General features: G+C 58.8%; 2 protein-coding genes across 2 annotated transcripts; one reads left to right on the top strand and one right to left on the bottom strand.

Moving 5' to 3' along the window:
- Positions 1 to 125: 125 nt before the first annotated feature.
- PLTP (phospholipid transfer protein) lies at positions 126 to 5,012 on the bottom strand. Its single transcript, XM_017822689.1, has 16 exons — positions 4,318 to 5,012; positions 3,437 to 3,555; positions 3,129 to 3,228; positions 2,928 to 3,056; positions 2,638 to 2,793; positions 2,438 to 2,501; positions 2,263 to 2,326; positions 2,055 to 2,146; positions 1,742 to 1,918; positions 1,534 to 1,593; positions 1,274 to 1,435; positions 1,046 to 1,113; positions 928 to 970; positions 711 to 774; positions 552 to 628; positions 126 to 458 (listed from the first exon to the last, which is right to left on the bottom strand). The coding sequence occupies exons 1-16, from the start codon at positions 4,548 to 4,550 to the stop codon at positions 318 to 320; spliced, it is 1,749 nt and encodes a 582-aa protein (XP_017678178.1). The 5' UTR covers positions 4,551 to 5,012; the 3' UTR covers positions 126 to 317.
- Positions 5,013 to 6,236: 1,224 nt separating this feature from the next.
- PCIF1 (PDX1 C-terminal inhibiting factor 1) lies at positions 6,237 to 17,770 on the top strand. The gene is made up of 17 exons (XM_017822688.1): positions 6,237 to 6,377; positions 6,596 to 6,704; positions 9,307 to 9,445; positions 9,623 to 9,747; positions 10,198 to 10,335; positions 10,503 to 10,633; positions 10,871 to 11,025; positions 11,255 to 11,402; positions 11,601 to 11,684; positions 12,430 to 12,529; positions 12,708 to 12,870; positions 14,076 to 14,248; positions 14,663 to 14,749; positions 15,224 to 15,408; positions 15,503 to 15,596; positions 15,802 to 15,977; positions 16,726 to 17,770. Exons 3-17 carry the CDS (start codon positions 9,322 to 9,324, stop codon positions 16,976 to 16,978), a joined length of 2,136 nt encoding a protein of 711 aa, XP_017678177.1. The 5' UTR covers positions 6,237 to 6,377; positions 6,596 to 6,704; positions 9,307 to 9,321; the 3' UTR covers positions 16,979 to 17,770.

Here is a 17,770-nt window from a genome sequence, read left to right as displayed (position 1 = left end):
GCTCCGTTTGTTCCCAAGGACCTGAGCTGGGCAGCAGTGCTGGCTGCCTCCTTCCCATCTCCATGCCGTGTGTCCCACATGGGCACATCCACATGGGCACATCCTCCAAACAACAGGGCCGTGCATTTGGAGGCGGGTGGTTTATTAGTGTAATGAGAACGGGTGCAGCAGGGTTTCCCAGAGCATCTCTCTCCACCTTGCTGCATCCCACCAGGGCATGGGCACCCTGAGGATGTGCCAGTGGTACCAGGGAAGCTGCTTCCTACCTACAGTCTACGGGTCCAGCCCAGGATCTGCCCTCAGTCCAGGGAGAAGAGCTAAAGTGAGCCGGGGTCCAGGCTGGGCTCTGCGGGCTGGGAGCTGGGATAGGCAGCGGCGGTGGGCACGGGGCGGTATTTATCAATCACCTCCCGCAGCCCCTTGGAGAAGTGGAGATCAGCTCCCACTGTGAGGAATCCCTGTGGGGGGAAGAAGGTCAGTGTGAAGCTGGGGGTGACGGTCCCTTGCCCAGCAGGGTGTGGGGGCCTGGGCTGTCTCATCTTGCCACGTACCGCGTGGTTGGTGACCACCTCCCTGGTGAAGTCCATGCCTTCAGGCAGGGGAATCTGCACTCCCTTCTTTGTCCTCTCTGCAGGGAGGGAGAGACAGGGTGAGACTGAGCCCCTCTGAGCCCCTGCCCAACCCAGCTGCACAGGAGCAGCGATGCCTACCATTAAGGATTGGCATGATGGTCAACTGCAGGAGGGTCTTCAGTGGGGCTTGCAGGGAGAACAGCTGCGGGAGAGGAGCTGAGGTCAGTGCAGAGGCAGAGCTGCCAGCCAGGGTGGGGAGGACTGCAAGTGGGAGTCCTGGGTGGGCAGCACCTCCCCAGCCCACCGTACACTGTGGCTGGTTGGAAGGGTCCCCAGGCCATCACCATGCGCTCACCGCCAGTGACTCCAGCGCTGACTGCTTGGAGTAGATGCGAAACCTGGAGGGGAGGAAGCAGCCGTGAGTGGGGTGCAGACAGGACCGTCCCCATGCCCCCACGGGACCCCAGACGTACCGTCGCAGGTCCAGCTGCACACGCAGCGCCTTCCCTTGCAGAAACACCTTGGCACTCAGCTTGGTTTCCTGGGGAGAAGGAGGGCTGACTCACAGCAGGCAGAGGGACAGCCAGGCCAGCCCAGTGTCCCTCTGTTCTGGGATACCGGTGCCTTCCCACACAGGATGGTGCATGCTCCTCCTGCGTGCACCAGGGTGGCCTCACAAAGAGCCCTGGCCTCCCCCTCACCACAGTCATGCTGGAGAGCTGGACGGGCGGGCGGTCCGGAGGCACCAGTGAGATGTTCAGGAAGGCAGAGACGGAGACGGAGGTGCCCAAGGGTTTGATGGTGCAGCGAGGGGGAGCTGAGACCTGCAGCACCAGCCGTAGCGGAGCATCCACGGAGGGGCTCTGGGGAGGGTAGGTGAGCTGGAGGCAGGGAGCAGGGCAGGGCTGTGCCCTGCCCCCAGGCTCTCCCGTGCCTTCCGCCCCATGCGGGGGCTCCTCACCAGCATGAAGATGGTCCCGAAGAAGGTGGCTCTCAGCAAAACCTCCAGGTCCTTGGGCACCTGCGGGGAGAACAGACCACCAGAGGGGAAGTGAGGCGCTGCTGTGGGTCCCAGCAGAGCTGCTCTCTAAACTGCACCTCCTCTGCTCTGCGGCACAGCCCAGCCCTCCCTCCTGCCTGTGCACAGCCAAGTGTCCGGCGCTCCTTACCTTCTCCCCCTGGAGCTCAATGTTCAGCACTCCCGCCTGGAAGTACGCGAGCATAGCTGAGTCGAAGAAGTACTCGGAGAAGGCAACATAGACCATGCGTTCAGTCTCCTTGATCACCGGCTCCACTGCGTGGTTCTCCAGCTCCTGGTCCTCTCTCACCCGTGGGAAGAACATGCCCTGGGCCAAGAGCAGGAGAGATTCCCACAACCATGGGGCAGCCCACCCTGCTTGCTCCATGGAGCCCAGTGTGCCTGCTGACACAGCCATTCCCACGGGGATGGGAAAGATCAGCAGGGCAGGATCCAGTGTTCACCTTGAAGTCGAGGTCAAGGGTGTCACTGGAGACGGATGGATCCCGCAGGAGGGAGTAGTCAATCCCGATGTGTTCATCCACATAGTTCCTCACTGCCAGGGAAGATGTGCTGGCGTGACCAAGCCTAGAGCTGCCCAGCAGCCCGATGCCCAACCCTGCCTGCCACAAGGTGAGCAGGATCCAGTCCCTTCCCTAGGGCAACACTCACCGGGCACCGTGTCCAGCAAGGAGTTCAGCAGCACCAGGCTGGCGTGCTCCAGGGACGGGCAGATCTACAAGGCAAGGAGCTGGGCTGAGGGGAATCGCTCCCAGGACTGGATGAAAAGCTGCACAGGCAGGGCAAGGCCCCCTGGGCTCCATCATCTGTCTGCACTCAGCCCTACCTGCTGGCTGAGGAGGTAGCGCATCCCCGTGATGATGAAGGTGCTCAGGAACTCGTAGACCTTCCTGCAGGACATGAGAGCAGCTCTGCACTGCCTGCCCTCCCTGTGGCTCTGTCCTCATTCCAGCACACAGCTGGGCTGGGGAAGCATCCCAGGAAGGAGGTCAGGGAGCCAGGCACAGGCAGAGGGGTCTGGTGTACCTGAGTGTGCCGGAGAAGCCGGCGTGCATTCTGGCAATGGAGGCATTGCAGGTGATGTTGGAGATCTTGGGGCGCCCAGCCTCATCCTTGGCCAGCCGCAGCACCGTGTGGATTTGGACACCATCCGCAGAGGCATTGATGGACCCGATGTCATAGCTGAAAGCCAGGGAAGCAGATGAGAGGAGCACACAGCTCCTGCCACCTGCAGGGCAGCAAGGCATCCGTGGCACCCAGTGGGCACAGCTGTGGGGTGAGCTGGTGCCCAGGCAGCAGGAGGGGAGGCAGCTCACAAGAACCAGTAGAGCAGTTGCCTGCGGAAGCGCAGGCTGATGGAAGCATTGTTGATATTGAAGGCGAGGTGCTGCTGGGGCTGGAAGTTCAGGTCCGAAGATGCCAGCTGCAGGTCCGTCACCCTGACCCTGCGGGGAGGGGACAGGGATGGTCAGATGGACAAATGGACCCAGGGAGCCCTGGGCACGGGCAGCACTCACTGGCTGATGTTGTAGTGGAACTGCCCCTCCTTCCCGTGCAGGTCTGAAATCGTGATGTTCTGCAGCTCCTGCTCCACGAAGCGCAGCCCCTCCTGCTTCACTGCAAGGCAGAGCGAGCCTGGGCTAGGACAGCCGGGCTGCGCTGCCCTCCAAGCAGCATCGCCCCCGCCAGCCCCCTACTCCTCCTTGGCCACCCCACGGGTGGGCAGTGCAGGCAGAGCCCTACACAAATGCAGACCTCAGGAGCCAGGTGTCCAACCTCCCTCTTTCCCAGGCCCCGGGATCCCAGCCCAAGTCCGGCCCCTTACCCAAATCCAGCCCCTTGGAAGTAATCCGGATCTTGCAGCCGGGGGGGCTGTGCGAGGCTGTGACCAGCCAGGGCAGGAGGAGGAGGAGGAGGAGGCAGCTGCCGGCAGCCATCTCACACCTGGAGGCAGGGAGCAGGGTCAGCACGGGCTGGCCTGGCAGGGTGCGCGGGGGTCAGCACGGGCTGGCCTGCGGGGCACACAGGGCGCTCCTGGCCACCCTGGGAGGGAGGTGGCTGCTGCCCAACCTGCCCGGAGCATGGGATGACTGCAAGAAACACCCCACGGCTTCACTGTTACCCCCGAAACCACCCAGTGCTACCCAGGTCCCCTTTGCCAGAGCCCCTGCCCCAGGGTGCTGCGCATAAGCCCCAGCACTGGCCCTGCGAGGCCCGAGGGTCCCACATCCCCTGGGCACACCCACTCCAGCAGTCCCCCCGCCCTGAACACACCCCGCTCCCCAAACCGCACGGCCAGCCCCGTGCGTGCTGCTGCAGCGGGGAGCCCCAGCACCCCGCAGAGGAGGGACCCCTCATCCGCGGGGCCGCCCCACGGTCCTCACTGTACCCCCGAGATGTGCCGCCTGCCCCCAGGCTGGGCTGGGACGGGAGCTGGAGCCCGTCCATCCCGCAGCAACAGGCAGAGCTCCCTGCAAGGCTGTGGGATGGGACAGGGCTCCACTGCAGCATTTTCCCCCAGGTCTGTGAAAGGAGAGGATGGGGGACCCCTCTCCCCGGGGCTGTGGGGTCGGACGGGGCTCCCCCACAGCGTTTCCCCCATTTCTATAAAAGGAAGAGGATGTTGACCCCCGTCCCCGGAGCCACTGTTCTGCCCGAGGCTGGGGGGGTTCCCCCGCACAATGCCGGCTCAGTTCGGGTACTTACAGCGAGGATTTCTTTGGCTCCCCGGCGTAGGGAAGCTGAATCACGTGAAGGCAGGAGAGGGGGAGAACACCACCAGCTCCAGGAGTTTCTTTTGAGCTGGCTGGAGTTCTCCTGCCTTTATATATCCCCCAGTTGCCACTCCTTGCTGGCCCACAGCTGGGAGGAGACAGCGGGACAGACGGACGGGGAGGATGCAGGTCCGTGTCCCGCCGAGCCCGGCTCGCTGCCAGCATCGGCAGGACAGCGGCTCGCGCGGGCGCCCGGCTCCAGGCTGGCCACACAGCCTCCTTTCCCCCCCCAAAAAACCACCGCTCCTCGCATGTCCCACACACCCAGCCACAGCCCTGGGCCTGCCCAGCACCCCCCTGCGAGGGGCACGCGTGCAAACGGGGGCCGGGAGGATCTGTGGTTATAAAACCCCTGCCAGTGCTGAGCTCCCCCAGCTCCAGCACAGGCTCTGTGGCCCCGGGCCGGGGGTGCTGCCACGGTCTGGTTCGTGTACATGTCTGATATGAGCCTGAGCAGAGAAGCCGCCGAGGCTGTGGACTCTCAGTGCTGCCCCCACGGCCGCTGCCCCGACCCCTGTGACCACCCGGGCAGCTCTGGCTCTTCACGACGTGCCTCTGCCTGGCGTTCCCCGGCAGCCCGAGGGTCACAGCACTGTGAGGGGCACTGGCAGAGAGTCCCCTGCAGCGCCCTTGTCACCATCCTGCTCCACCCACCCGTCACAGGGAGGACGGGCCGGTTCTCATCTCAGCCTGGGGCTTCTTCCCAAAAATCCTGCCTGGGCGAGCCATGCCGAGGGGCTGCCCCTGCCCTCACCACCCCCTCGGCCACTTAAGCCGCCTCTCTCCGAGGACACTGTCCCTCCGAAGAGTTCCCTCTGCCCCCGAGGGATCAGTCTGAGCCGGCCCTTTGTGTCCGGGGCGGTTATCGGTGCTCTGGGCAGCAGAACCGGGCTGCTGGGAGCCCAGCGCGGGAGCCTCAGTGCTTACACAGCACTTATCCCCTCCAGAACTGCTACGCCAGCATTAACTCATTAAACTGACCCCGGTGCTCCCGGACCAGAGGGCAGGACTCCGTGGAGACCGAGCGGGATGGGAAGATGGGAAACCCCTTGGAAAGCTGGCCAGCGGGGACATCCCAGAGGGAAAGTGCAGAAGAGGGACCGTGGCTGGGGTGATGGCCCTGCGGCTGCCCCTGCCCGTCTCCACAGGGGCCGTGGGCCAGCACCAGCCATCGGGGCTGAGCCCGCGTCAGGACGGACACTCTGCAGGGTGGGTGTGCAGGGGGCTCGGCTCCTGCAGCCCCTCAGGGACACCCCGACAGCCGTGTCCCCCTTCCCCGTCCCGTGTCACCCTCCAGCACAAGCTGCGCAGCAGCACCAGCCACCGGCCGCGGGGCAAGGGAGCGACCCCGGCCAGCGCTGCACAGCGTCCCTCACAGCGCGGCCCCGCCGCCGGGATCTGCGGGAGGGGGAACGGCCACGGCAGCGGAGTATGAAAGGACGCGTCAGCGCTGCGCCCGAGGGACCGCCTGGACCATGAGGGACCGCCAGGACCTTCAGGGCCCAGCAGCGGTGGCGGAGCCGGCCCGGGCCGAGGAACGGCCGCTGTGCCCGGCGGGTAGCGGAAGCCCCGCGCCCGCACATCAATGCGGCCCCCCCGGCCCGGCCGCGGCCCCACCCCGGCGCCGCTGCGCTTCAAAGGCCCTTTGGTGGCGACCGCCGCAGCCGCGCCCTGTCGGTGCCGGGAACCGCCCGCGGCGCGCGGGTGGGGCCCGGGGGGGGCCCCGGGACAGCCCGGGCGGGGCCGCGCCCCCTGCGGGGCGGGGCCGCCACAAAGATGGCGCCGGGCGGGCGGGGCGACCTCTCTCCCTCAGCGCGCATGCGCCGGGCGGCTCCCCCGAGCGCGGGCTCGGCTTCACGCATGCGCCCCGAGCCCGCGGCCCGCGGCCCCGGCGCAAGATGGCGGCGGCGGGGCGGGCGAGGCGGAGGTGGGGCGGCGGCGGCGGCGGACGCAGCGGTGCCCGGTGCCTGCAGCCCCCGGCCTCACGCCCAGGTAAGCGGTGCGACCGCGAGGCCGCGGCCCGCCATGCAGGAGGAGGCGGCGGGGGGCGGGCGGCGGAGGGTAGGCGGCGCAGGCCCGCGGCCGCCATCTTAGAGCGCGGCCGCCGCCGCCGCCGCGCTCCCGCCACTGCGCCCCCGCTGTGCCCCCGCCGCGCCTGCGCGCCCCGCGGCCCCTCCCCGCGGCGCCGTAACGGGCTCCTGTCTCCGCAGCCGCCCCCGCGGGCCAGGCGCGGGACGCCCCGCTATGAGGATGCGGCCCCGGCGCGCCAGCGGCGAGCACGGAGCGACGGCCACGCGTCCCGCCAGGCAGCCCGCCACCGTAAGTACCCGCCCGGCCGGCCGCCGCCCCGCTTAGGCCGCGCCCCCGGACCGCTCCCGGCCAGCCTGCAGAGTTGTCGCCGCCGCCGCCTCCGCTCCGCACTCGCTGGGCGCCGGTGGCCGCCCGCCGGTCCCGGCCCGCCGCGCCGAGGAGCTCCGTGCCGTCTCCGCCGCCGGCAGGGCAGCCCCCGGGAGCTGCCCGGCAGCTTCCTCTGCGCAGACACGGTGTCCCGGTCCCCAGCGCCCCGGTCCCGCTCTCGGGAAGGGGATGGTACCGACGGGGGAGGCGGTGGCCTGGTTCCCAGCCTCCTGGAGCAGCCGCGGTTCTGGGATGGGGGAGAAGCGGGGGTGTCCCGGGGGGCTGTCGCTGCTCTCCTTTGTCTGCATTTGCTGTTGTCTTGTACAAAATCCTACCTCGGTGAAATGGAAACAAATATCGGTCCTGTTTGCTGTACTTCTTTACTCTGTGTCTCCTTACCCTTCGCTGTGGTCTCCGGTTGTGCTGCTGCTCTAGGTTGTAAGCTCTCTGGGCAGGGACAGTGTTGTACCGTGTCTGTGAAGCACTGTATGCATTGCCATGGTGTATAAAAACATTCCGTAATCACCACAAAATGCTTCCTCTGGATCCCTGTCACTGTCTAAGTCCCAGTGTAGTTACATAAAAGTAGAGTTGCTTCTGCCAGGATTCTTGTTAGTTTGGCTGTTTCCTCTTCTCAGACCTTAAGGGTACTTGGATTTAATACTCGTCAACACTGATCAAGTGATAAAGCTTCTTGGCTACTTCCACCATTCCAGTTTATCCATAAATGGGAGAAGGCAGAGCCAGTGACCCTATTTGACAGCTCTTCTGAGCGATAGGTGGTGAAAAACACTGGCAGGTCACTGGAGCTGGTGTGTGCCATCCGGGCTGGGCAGGGCTCGATGCCCAGTGCTGTCTGTATATTGACCTCCATCCCTTTGGGAGCCCTGGTCCCCCCAGTACATACCAGTTCACTACAGTGTGTGCTCTGTGCAACGTGCAGGACACAGCAGCAGGTGCATGTGCACGTGTGGTTTTAGTTTGAGTAGGAGGAGGAGGGGCTAAACATCCTTCAGAGATTCCTGCACCAGCCGGGTGAGGCTCCTGCCTTGGGGTCCCTGTAGTCCCTGTGCCCACAGCTTGACAGGCTGCCACCCTGACTGCTCTGCCACTGGTTTGGCTCACCTTGGCACCTTTGTGAAGTGACTGTGAGGGCATGGCGGGGTTGGAGTTCAGTGTGAAATTGCACAACGTTCACCTGCTGAGGCTGTTAAAGGCCTGTGATTGCATCCGGTGCTCTGCAGCAGGCACAGGGGTTGTCACCTGTCTGCTCCTGAGCAGAGACCCAGACTCTGCAGCGTCCCACACCTTTCCTTGCATACGCTGCCTGGAAGGATGGAAACATCTTCTGAGGGGCTGAAAGGGTTGAGTTCCTCAGCGCTGATTCCACAGCGGGTGCTGTGGGCAGCGGAGCTACAGATAGCTGCTGCCTCCTGCCATTCTGCTCTGCTGAAATAGCCAGTGGGCTTTATGCACAGGAAGGGCAGCAAAGGTGATTAAATCCGAGTGATTTAGCCCACAGAAATCCAGAGCTTTTACTGAAGAGCTGCCGTACGCGGCTCCAGCTTCCGGCTACTGCCGTGCTCAGGTGAAGAACACGCTGTGCACAGCACTGTTTTGCTGCTGCCCTGACTGTGCTGGTGTGTCCTGTGGGGTGTCTCCAAGGCCTGAATAGTTTGGTATCCGAGGTAGCTGGGAATTACGTAAAATGCCTTGTTTCCCCCCAGTTCATTGCCAGTGTGTTCGGGCTGCCAGAGAGGAGCAATCTGCGGAGCTGTTTCAGAAACTTCCCCGGGGGAAGAGTGGTGACTAAGAGAGGAAAAGCCTGGCTGTTTCTCTCCAGCTGGCAACATTAGATTATGATTAAGAGGAGCTTTATTGTTCCAACAGACCTTCTTTTGCATAACTGTTGTTATGCAGATGAAAAAGCACCAAGGGCCAAAACAGTCTGGCTGAGGCCGAGCAGTTACTGTGGGCCTGGGACATATGGAGGAAAATAATTTGGGAGGTCCCAACGCCCAGCCTGCGGTTCTCTGAACCACAGAAGTTGTTAGTGAAGCTCCAGGGCTATTTTATGTAGCAGAATTTTTTTTTAATTAAAGCCTTTTGTTTAAATGATGTGCAGTTATGTGTGGGTAAGTGTTGATTTAAACTGTCTCTGAGGATAACAGATCAGACATGACCGGTGGTATTGGCATGGCAGAAGGTGACACATAATCACAGAGGAGTGTATGTTATTTTTTATACTCTCAGTCCTGATGCTCCACTCTTAGGAGGGACTTAGCTGAAAAGTGAATATTTTGAATGCTGGCCTGAAGAACACCCTGGCTGGCCCCATTTAACACTCAGCACTCCTCATAGATGGTTGTGTCCAGGATAACAGGTGCTTTTCAGGGCTGAGGTGCTGTTTGTGTGTACTGGTTCAATCCTTGTTTTATTGTCAGAATGAACTTGTAGTGCTACAGCCAAGTGGATCTGGGATCATTCCTGCTATAATTCTGCATGTTATGTCTGTTTTTTCTAGTGTGGTTGCTGAGAAATGGCCAATGAGAATCACAGAAGCCCTGCGGAGGAAGCGTCTCTCATGAGTCACTCACCTGGCACCTCCAACCAGAACCAGCCCAGCTCCCCCAAACCCATGCGCCTGGTACAGGACCTGCCAGGTACGGACTGCCCTTGGGAATTCTGCAGGGCCCTGGGAGCAGGAAGGGGGGCAGAGCGGGGCCGCCAAGGGAGGCTGGGAACGATGTGTGTTGTGTGTGTGCTGTGACAGAGCTGGGACCTGCAGGGCAGGGCTGTCGTGCAGGATGCTCCTCTCCTGACTCCCTCTGTCCTCTCAGATGAGCTGGTGCAGGCTGGCTGGGAGAAGTGCTGGAGCAAGCGGGAGAACCGCCCCTACTACTTCAATCGCTTCACGAACCAGTCTCTGTGGGAAATGCCTGTGCTGGGACAGCACGATGTCATCGTAAGTGCACACTCACCTTGGGGGGCTGCGCCAGCACTGGCATGTTCTGCAGGAGCAGGGCTCATGGTCTGTGGACTTCAGATTACAGATGTGGGAGGGTCTTTTGTGCCTTCAGAGCTCCTCGCTCTGAAGCATGGTTTTGGCAAAATGTTCCTCCTTCAGGTGCACCCTCAGGTGGTGCTGTTCCAGGTGTGCAATGCTGAAAGAACACTCAGGTGGGGGAGTTGTGGTGCATTTTTCTCATCCAAGTCTTTTAAAAAAGCATGCAGACACAGGTCTAGAGGAGAATCTTTTAGCTTTGTGCTGGTGTGAATAGTGGTGTCCTTATTTCCATCCACGTGGGAGCTGGGAGCAGTGCAATGGGAAGTTCAGGGCTTACTGCCTTTGTTTGGGACGCTGCAGTGGCAGCGGGGGAGCTGACGTGTGCTGCTGTTGTTTGGACTCCCACAGTCAGATCCTCTGGGATTGAATGCGGCTCCAATGCCACTGGAAGGTGGGGTGGCAGATACCTCTGTGGAGAGCAAGCAGAGGAAGAGGAGGTTCTCGGAGGAGGTTCCACCAAGTGGCAACAGTGTGAAGAAGCCTAAGGTGGGTCTGGTGCTGTGAAACAAATGTGTGTAACCCGAAACCAAGGGGGGCTGGAGAGCTCTCGGGGGTCTCCTGCGTGGTGTTCTGGTACAGCACTGTTTGGTTTATCAGGCTACTTTCCTTTTACCTGTGTCTGTGGTGCAGTAATTCATCTTTCACACACACAGACTGATGTCCCTGGGAACCAAGCTGCTCAGCCAGTCCCCAGCTCTCCCAGTATTCCAGGAACCTCTGTTTTGAAGGCATGGTGTGTTTCACCTGAAGACAAACAGCAGGCAGCTCTTCTACGACCAACTGAGTGAGTTGTCTCCATTTGTCTTCTGTTCCTTTCTCCGTGGAGGATTAGAGACGCACAGGTTTTCAGATATCTTTGGAGAAGAACCTGGGGTATATAACACACCCCTATATCTTTGCCAGGAGTCTTGATAGTTTGTTTTCCTGACTGGTGAAACAGCCCAAGGAAGCATCTTTAGGAGTAATATTTGATAATCAGCCAATGATCTAGCCATCCTGATGACATTTGCTTCTGCCACAGAGTATATTGGGACCTGGATATTCAGACAAACGCAGTGATTAAGCAGAGGGCACCGTCAGAAGTGCTTTCTCCACACCCTGAGGTGGAGCTGCTTCGGTCCCAGCTTATTCTCAAGCTGCGGCAGCATTACCGTGAGCTCTGCCAGCAGAGAGAGGGTGAGTTTCTGTTGGGTTCCCTGATTTCCTTCTCAGTCTTGCCATGCTGTGGTGATCTTCTTTTTGGCTTATGCCTGTCTTGTCCCTGTGGTCTCTTTTCATGATAGTTGTACTCTGTGACATTGTTGGTTGTGAACTGATTAGGCTGAACTCTGTGTGATGATCCTTACCAGAGCTTCTGGGCATCTCTGTATTGTTTTGATTAAACTCTTTCTCTGTGTGTCTCCAGGGATTGACCCCCCAAGGGAGTCCTTTAATCGCTGGATGTTGGAGAGGAAGGTGGTTGATAAAGGGACAGATCCTCTTTTACCGAGTGACTGCGAGCCAGTAGTGTCTCCTTCCATGTTCAGAGAGATCATGAATGACATTCCCATCAGGTACCATTCACAGACAGGGCACCCTACTGGGATTGTTCTGTGTTGGTCTGGCCTGGTGATTTACCTGCCATGGTTCTGTGCTGTGGTGCTTCCCTTTGGCTGATGAAGCGGTGGAATGCTGGTAGTGGAAAACCAAGGAACTGGACCTGGCCTCCATGCCTTTGTGAGACTGATGCATATGAATTTAATTTACCTCAGGTTATCCAGAATCAAGTTCCGTGAGGAAGCCAAGAGACTGCTCTTCAAGTATGCCGAGGCTGCGAAACGCCTGATTGAATCCAGGTGGGAGCTCCTTTTGCAGTGCTGTCACGTTCAGAAAAGAGAAAAGGATTATAGGGGCTGCTCGTCCTGCCTTGTGCAGTGCTAGTCACAATTTTATTGAGGAAAAGCAATGTTAAGAACATATAGAAGAAAAGCAGTAGTGTTGGAGGCATCTTTTGATAGTGACATTACTGTAAAATGTAATGCTGAGAAGCCAAAATGTGTGTGGAGACAGGTGAGAGTCAGTGAAGTCATCTGTCATCCCTGAGATAAAAACAGGAGTGCTTGAGCACTCACTGCTGTTACAGAGCAACAAGCTCAGAGTGGCATTTTGTATACCAGGTGGGGTTTTTGTGGCCAGTTCTGCCACAGGACAGAATTGAGGAAGACTGTGGGGAGAACTTTATGGGGCAAAAGAAAAACCTTGTTAACAGGGTAGTTTTCTTAGAGTCGCAAGCTCCTAGCAATATTTGAAAATTAAAGGCAATATCAAAATGGACCATTGCCATGACAGATAAAAGTTTTGTGGGCCTCTCCTGTTGCAGAGAGGACAGCAGCCAGCTACACTGAGTTTTGGAGAGAGCGTGGCAGTCTCTAGTAATGTAAACATCTGGAAGCACTTTCTAAAGGAGAACTGGAGGGAGGTGACAGGGCAGGGCCTTGATCAAGTGGCTGTGGCCACATTCAACACTGACAGAAAATGTTGCAGGGGGGTGGAATACCTTGCTGTGCAGCCGTGGGTTACATTTTGCCTCTATTTTTGCAGGAGTGCTTCCCCAGACAGCAGGAAGGTGGTGAAGTGGAACGTGGAGGACACATTCAGCTGGCTGCGACGGGACCATTCCGCCTCCAAGGAGGACTACATGGTCAGTGTCCTGCAGGGAGCTGGGGAGGGGGCACATGGGGACAGGTACAGGTCCTTCTGGAGACAGCTGCCATTGCTTCCCTTTGCTGCGTGCCAAGGGAGGGCAGCCCGGAGTCGCTGAGTGCCCCTGGGGAGTCGGTGGTGGCCGTGTGAGGGACTCTGGTTCTCTGGTTCCGCAGGACCGCCTGGAGCACTTACGCAAACAGTGTGGGCCCCACGTGTCTGCTGCAGCCAAGGACTCCGTGGAAGGCATCTGTAGTAAGATTTACTACATATCCCTGGAATACGTCAAGCGGATCCGGGAGAAGCATCTTGCCATACTCAAAGAGAACAATATCTCTGGTACGCAGCCAACTCTGAAGATCTGTAGGGGTACAGCACTGCAGCTGAAGGCCTCGTGCTGTGGTCTGTCCTCGTTCAGAGTGTCACCTGTTGGGAGGGCAGCTCTGCATCCACAGGGTGGGATTTCAAAGTCAGAAACAGCCCGTCCAGCATAGGCTTCAGCTGGCAGTCACGCAGTGCCCGTGCAGTGACAGACTGTCTTCCATCAGTTGCTGTGACTGCCTGTAACATCAAATACCATCAACGTGTGATTTGCCAGCATGAAGTAGCTTGTTAGGAGCTGGTCACACTGAACAGGGCATTTGTTCATTTCCCTGGACCGTTACTTTTCGCTCTGCTGCTTCATGAATTCCTGGGGACAGCTGACATCCCCTTCCTAACACCAAGTGTTCTCTGTGTATTCTCATTTGTCACATTTCTTGTGTTCTGAGCACCGTGTGCTCCCCTGTGCCTCCCAGCATGTCACTGTGCACCCTTTCCTGGCAGAGAGGTCACGTTCCTTGATCTTTTCTCTGCTCTTCCTTCCTAATTCATGTCTGTATTTTTGCCTCTAGTCACCTGTTCCTTCCTCCATGGGCCCCACTTCTTTCATCACCACTGTTTGTAGTCCTTTTCCCTTTTGAGTCCTGGCCCTCCTCAGACTCCCTTCAGGTCCCAATGTCTGCCTTTTGCCATTGTTTTTGCTGCTTGTCTTCTAACCTCGCTGAGTCAGGGATTCCTTCCAGCTGACCTCTCCTGTGAGCTCTCCCTGATGCCGAGGCAATGGGTAACCACAAGGTGCAGGGAGATTCCTTTGCCTTCTGCATTTTGGCAGCCTTGGAATTTTTACTGTGTGTTGGATGACTTTGGGGCAAACTGAAATAGAAACAGTAGCAGCAGAGAGAGTGTTTGTGTTTCTGGAACATGCCTCAGGATGCTGGGGTGGCTGTGTGCTATCTGCAGCTCTGCTGGGTTAGAGATGGAGAAAATGCTATGAAGTGGGTCTTCTCTGTGCTCTGGCAGTGGGAGATGGAATTAATTTGGGGAATCAGCACTGAACCTAGGTAGCTGCCTACGAGATCTGCAAGGGACCACCACAGTGTTTTTTGGGAGGACCACCCTGCTCTTTAGCCTTATTGGGGTCACTGTGTGTTTGAGGTGGAAGGAAGATTGGTCCCAAATGCCCTTGGCTTCTCATGGGCTGCCTTTCTCTTTGTTCTCTGTAGCTGAGGTAGAAGCTCCCGAGGTCCAGGACAGGCTGGTGTACTGTTACCCCGTGAGACTGGCCATCCCCTCCCCACCACTCCCCAGCGTGGAGATGCACATGGAGAACAACGTGGCGTGTGTGCGGTACAAGGGGGAGATGGTCAAAGTGAGCCGCAACTACTTCAGCAAGCTGGTAAGGGCTGGGCACCAGCCTCCAAGGGCAGGGCAGGGCAGAGGATGGCCAGCTGACCCCACAGAGCTGTCAGACGCTGCCACAGGGAAGGGGGCAGCTGCTCTCACCTTAGTCGGGATTAGGCTCCTGCTGGGAGTATTTCCCGGCTGTTGGGTGTGTGCTCTGGATACGTGCTGTGCAGCCAGAATGTTGTATACTCGCAGCAAGGCAGCCTTTGCTGAGAGACATGTGCTGGTGTGGTGGTTCATTCATGCTGGTGATGAGCTGGTGGCTCACACAGTGACAGCAGATGTGCTGACACACCTCCCTGCAGAGCCCACCTGCTCCTCAGCATCCCTCTCCTTGTCACAACATGTGTGTATCCCATTCCTTGTCTGTTCCTGGTGTGTTCAGTGGCTGGGCTTTCTCTTCCAGTGGCTTCTCTATCGGTACAGCTGCATCGACGACTCGGGCTTTGAAAAGTTCCTGCCCAGGGTTTGGTGCCTTCTCCGTCGATATCAGGTAAAGTCTCACCACAGCTGTGGTGACACAGCACTGGGAGCTGAACTTGTTGTTGCTCTGGGGAAGGGACATGGCTCTGGGAGCCTGGAGCAAGACAGGGTTTAAACTAGGTCTGTTGTCTGCTTCCAGCTGTGCTGAGGTAGGAGTATGGTCTGGGGAGTGGTTGTAGTCTTGATATGAGGGTAAAGATTTTTGTGAAGGAAACCTTCAATAGCTCTTGACTCTGAGGGGCAACTGAAGGCTCATAGGGGTACAAAAGAAAAATGATGGTTCCGTGGGGCCAAAGTTGGAGGAAGTCTCTGAAGAGCATTCTTGGGTACATGCAGGGACCTACATGAATTTGAGAAAGGATGAGGGGGCCCTGCGTACCTAGAGGAGGGGTGCATGGATGTGTGGCTCTGGGTCCGTGGTCAGTGAAGGGAGCAGCAGGAACAGCGAGTGCAGGCACAGCTCACTGGGGTTTGCTCTCCTCAGATGATGTTCGGTGTGGGGCTGTACGAAGGGACTGGTCTGCAAGGGGCACTTCCCGTGCACATCTTCGAAGCCCTCCACAAGCTCTTTGGAGTGAGTTTTGAATGCTTTGCCTCGCCCCTGAATTGCTATTTTAAACAGTACTGTTCGGCCTTCTTGGACACAGACGGGTATTTTGGATCCAGGGGGTGAGTCTTACATTCCCTTGCTGTGTGTCTGTGTGAGTGTGTGCCCATGGATGACTCAGGTCGGACTGATAGGGATCTTTGCCTCTTTCTCCAGCCCATGCCTGGATTTCTTCCCTATAAGTGGCTCTTTTGAGGCAAATCCGCCATTCTGTGAGGAGCTGATGGATGCCATGGTCTCTCACTTTGAGGTACGTCTGCTCACTGGTGAGGTGGTTTGGGATGGAGTTGTGCCATCCATCCTGTGCTCCCCGTGGCGGGGCTGAGGGCAGGGGCAGAGGACGGTGATGGCTGCGGCTCCACTCTGGAAGCAGAAGCGTTTCCTTTCCTTAGGGCTTGTTCAGACACGTCATTGCTCAGCCAGTGCTAAGATTGTTCCTTTCCTTGTTGCACTAGAAACTGCTGGAGAGCTCCAGCGAGCCGCTCTCCTTCATTGTCTTCATCCCTGAGTGGCGGGACCCCCCCACGCCGGCCCTGACCCGCATGGAGCAGAGCAAGTTCAAGCGGCACCAGCTCATCCTGCCGGCCTTCGATCACGAGTATCGCAGCGGGTCCCAGCACGTCTGCAAAAAGTAGGCTTTGTTCTCAGATCCTTCTGGGAACACGGCTCTGAAGCTGTGTGACAGAAATATCCTCTCCCAAGCTGAGATCAGTGGGAAGCAGGGAGCAGGCAAGGACAAATGCAGCGCATCATCACCCTGGGTGTTCAGGATGAGCAGACAGCATTGTGAATTCCACGTCTGTTTAATGACTGCTAACAGAGCTTGTGAGAGATGTGTGCCTTGGGCACGAGTACAGCCGGAACAGGTCACACCTGTGGTGCTGATCCGTGTTCCTCTGCCAGCCCTTGGACCTGTGAGCCGGCTGAGCCACAGCAGCTGGGTGTCACTGTGGGGAGCAGAGGCAAGGGGCAGTGGGGGCTCAGTCCCCAGTGGGGCAGACTGCTCTGCTGCTGAGGCAACAAGTTTGAGCAACAACTTGTTTAAGCAACAAGTGCATGAAAACTGAAGTTCTCCTTACCTGGTTAGGACTGATGACTCACTGTGCTGAGTCCCTTTGGCAGGGACAGCGAGGTCCCAGCACATGCTGGCAGAGAGCAGTGGGGCTCTGCAGCATGAGTGCTTCCCTCTGAAAGCTCAGGAGCCTCTGCCGTACTCAGAACTGCCAGAGGCTGCACTGTGCCTCCACTTTTCCTCAGAATAATGAGAGAAAGGACAGGGGCAAACACTTGTCCTAAGGATGGCAGGCAGGAAGAGGAGGAGCAGGTGTCCAGTGCTGGGGGCCAGGGGAGGTGCTGATGCCTGTGCTCTTCCCTTGCAGAGAGGAGATGTACTACAAGGCTGTGCACAACACAGCCGTCCTCTTCCTGCAAAACAGCGCCGGCTTTGCCAAGTGGGAGCCCACGCCAGAGCGGCTGCAGGAGCTCGTTGCAGCCTACAAGCATTCAGGCCGGACCCTGAGCTCCTCGTCTTCCTCCTCCTCGTCCTCCTCCTCCTCGTCCTCCTCCACAGCGGACAAAGAACGGGAGCTGGGCCGAGAGCAGAGCAGCAGCCGAGAGACTAATCCCAACTAAGGCAGAGGTGCGAGGCAGCAGGGGAGGTGCCGGCAGCCCCGGGGCTGGCCGGGGCAGCAGAGACTGCTGAGTGTGCAGCACCGGCCCGGGACTCCTGCGCAGCAGCTCCACGGCACCTGCTCTCTGTGAACTGCACGCCGACCCCCAGAAGCCGGGAGCGCCCGGCCGCCCATGGGAGAGGAGGCTCAGCCGCGGCCCTCGCCGGGGGCAAGGGAGCCCAGTGTGGCGCAGCAGGAGGAGCGGCAGCCCCGCGACGCCGGAGCGCAGAGGGAAGGGGCAGCCAGAGCTGGGCGGAAGGACGGTGGGACAGATGGAGGGACGGATGGCAAGCGCGAGTGCTGGGCGCTGAGCGCCGCGGCCGGAGGGGCCCCGGCAGGAGAGGGACGGGCAGAGCCCGGGGGCTCCTGCGGCCGGACCGGCCCCAGCACGGCTCCGTGTCCATAGTGTAAATAGTTCTGTCCGTGGCGCCCACGCTCCTGGCGGGGCTGCTCCCATCGCATCCGTGTTCTTTTCCCATGTGTGAGTCCCGTGTTTGCCGACACTGTGTCCTGGAGAGGAAAGGAGCAGAGGAGAGGAGTTTCTTTGGTGTGTAAAGACGTCTTTGCAGCTGTTTTGTAGTCGTTGTGGTTTTTATGCGAAGCCTCTGGGCTTTATTTAACCTCCTTGGGTTTTGTTTTGTAAGGATTAATTTAACACCGCTAACCATTTTATTACTTTTATCAAGAAGAGCAAAGTCTATTTTTGATTTCTGTTTCCTAGTTCTTAGGAACATTAAAACCAGCATACAGCTCT

Source organism: Lepidothrix coronata, unplaced genomic scaffold, assembly GCF_001604755.1.
Source record: "Lepidothrix coronata isolate B3197 unplaced genomic scaffold, Lepidothrix_coronata-1.0 Scaffold99, whole genome shotgun sequence".
Taxonomy (NCBI): Eukaryota; Metazoa; Chordata; class Aves; order Passeriformes; family Pipridae; genus Lepidothrix; species Lepidothrix coronata.
The sequence above is the reverse complement of the archived record's forward strand: the minus strand, read 5'-3'. Positions and strand labels throughout refer to the sequence as shown.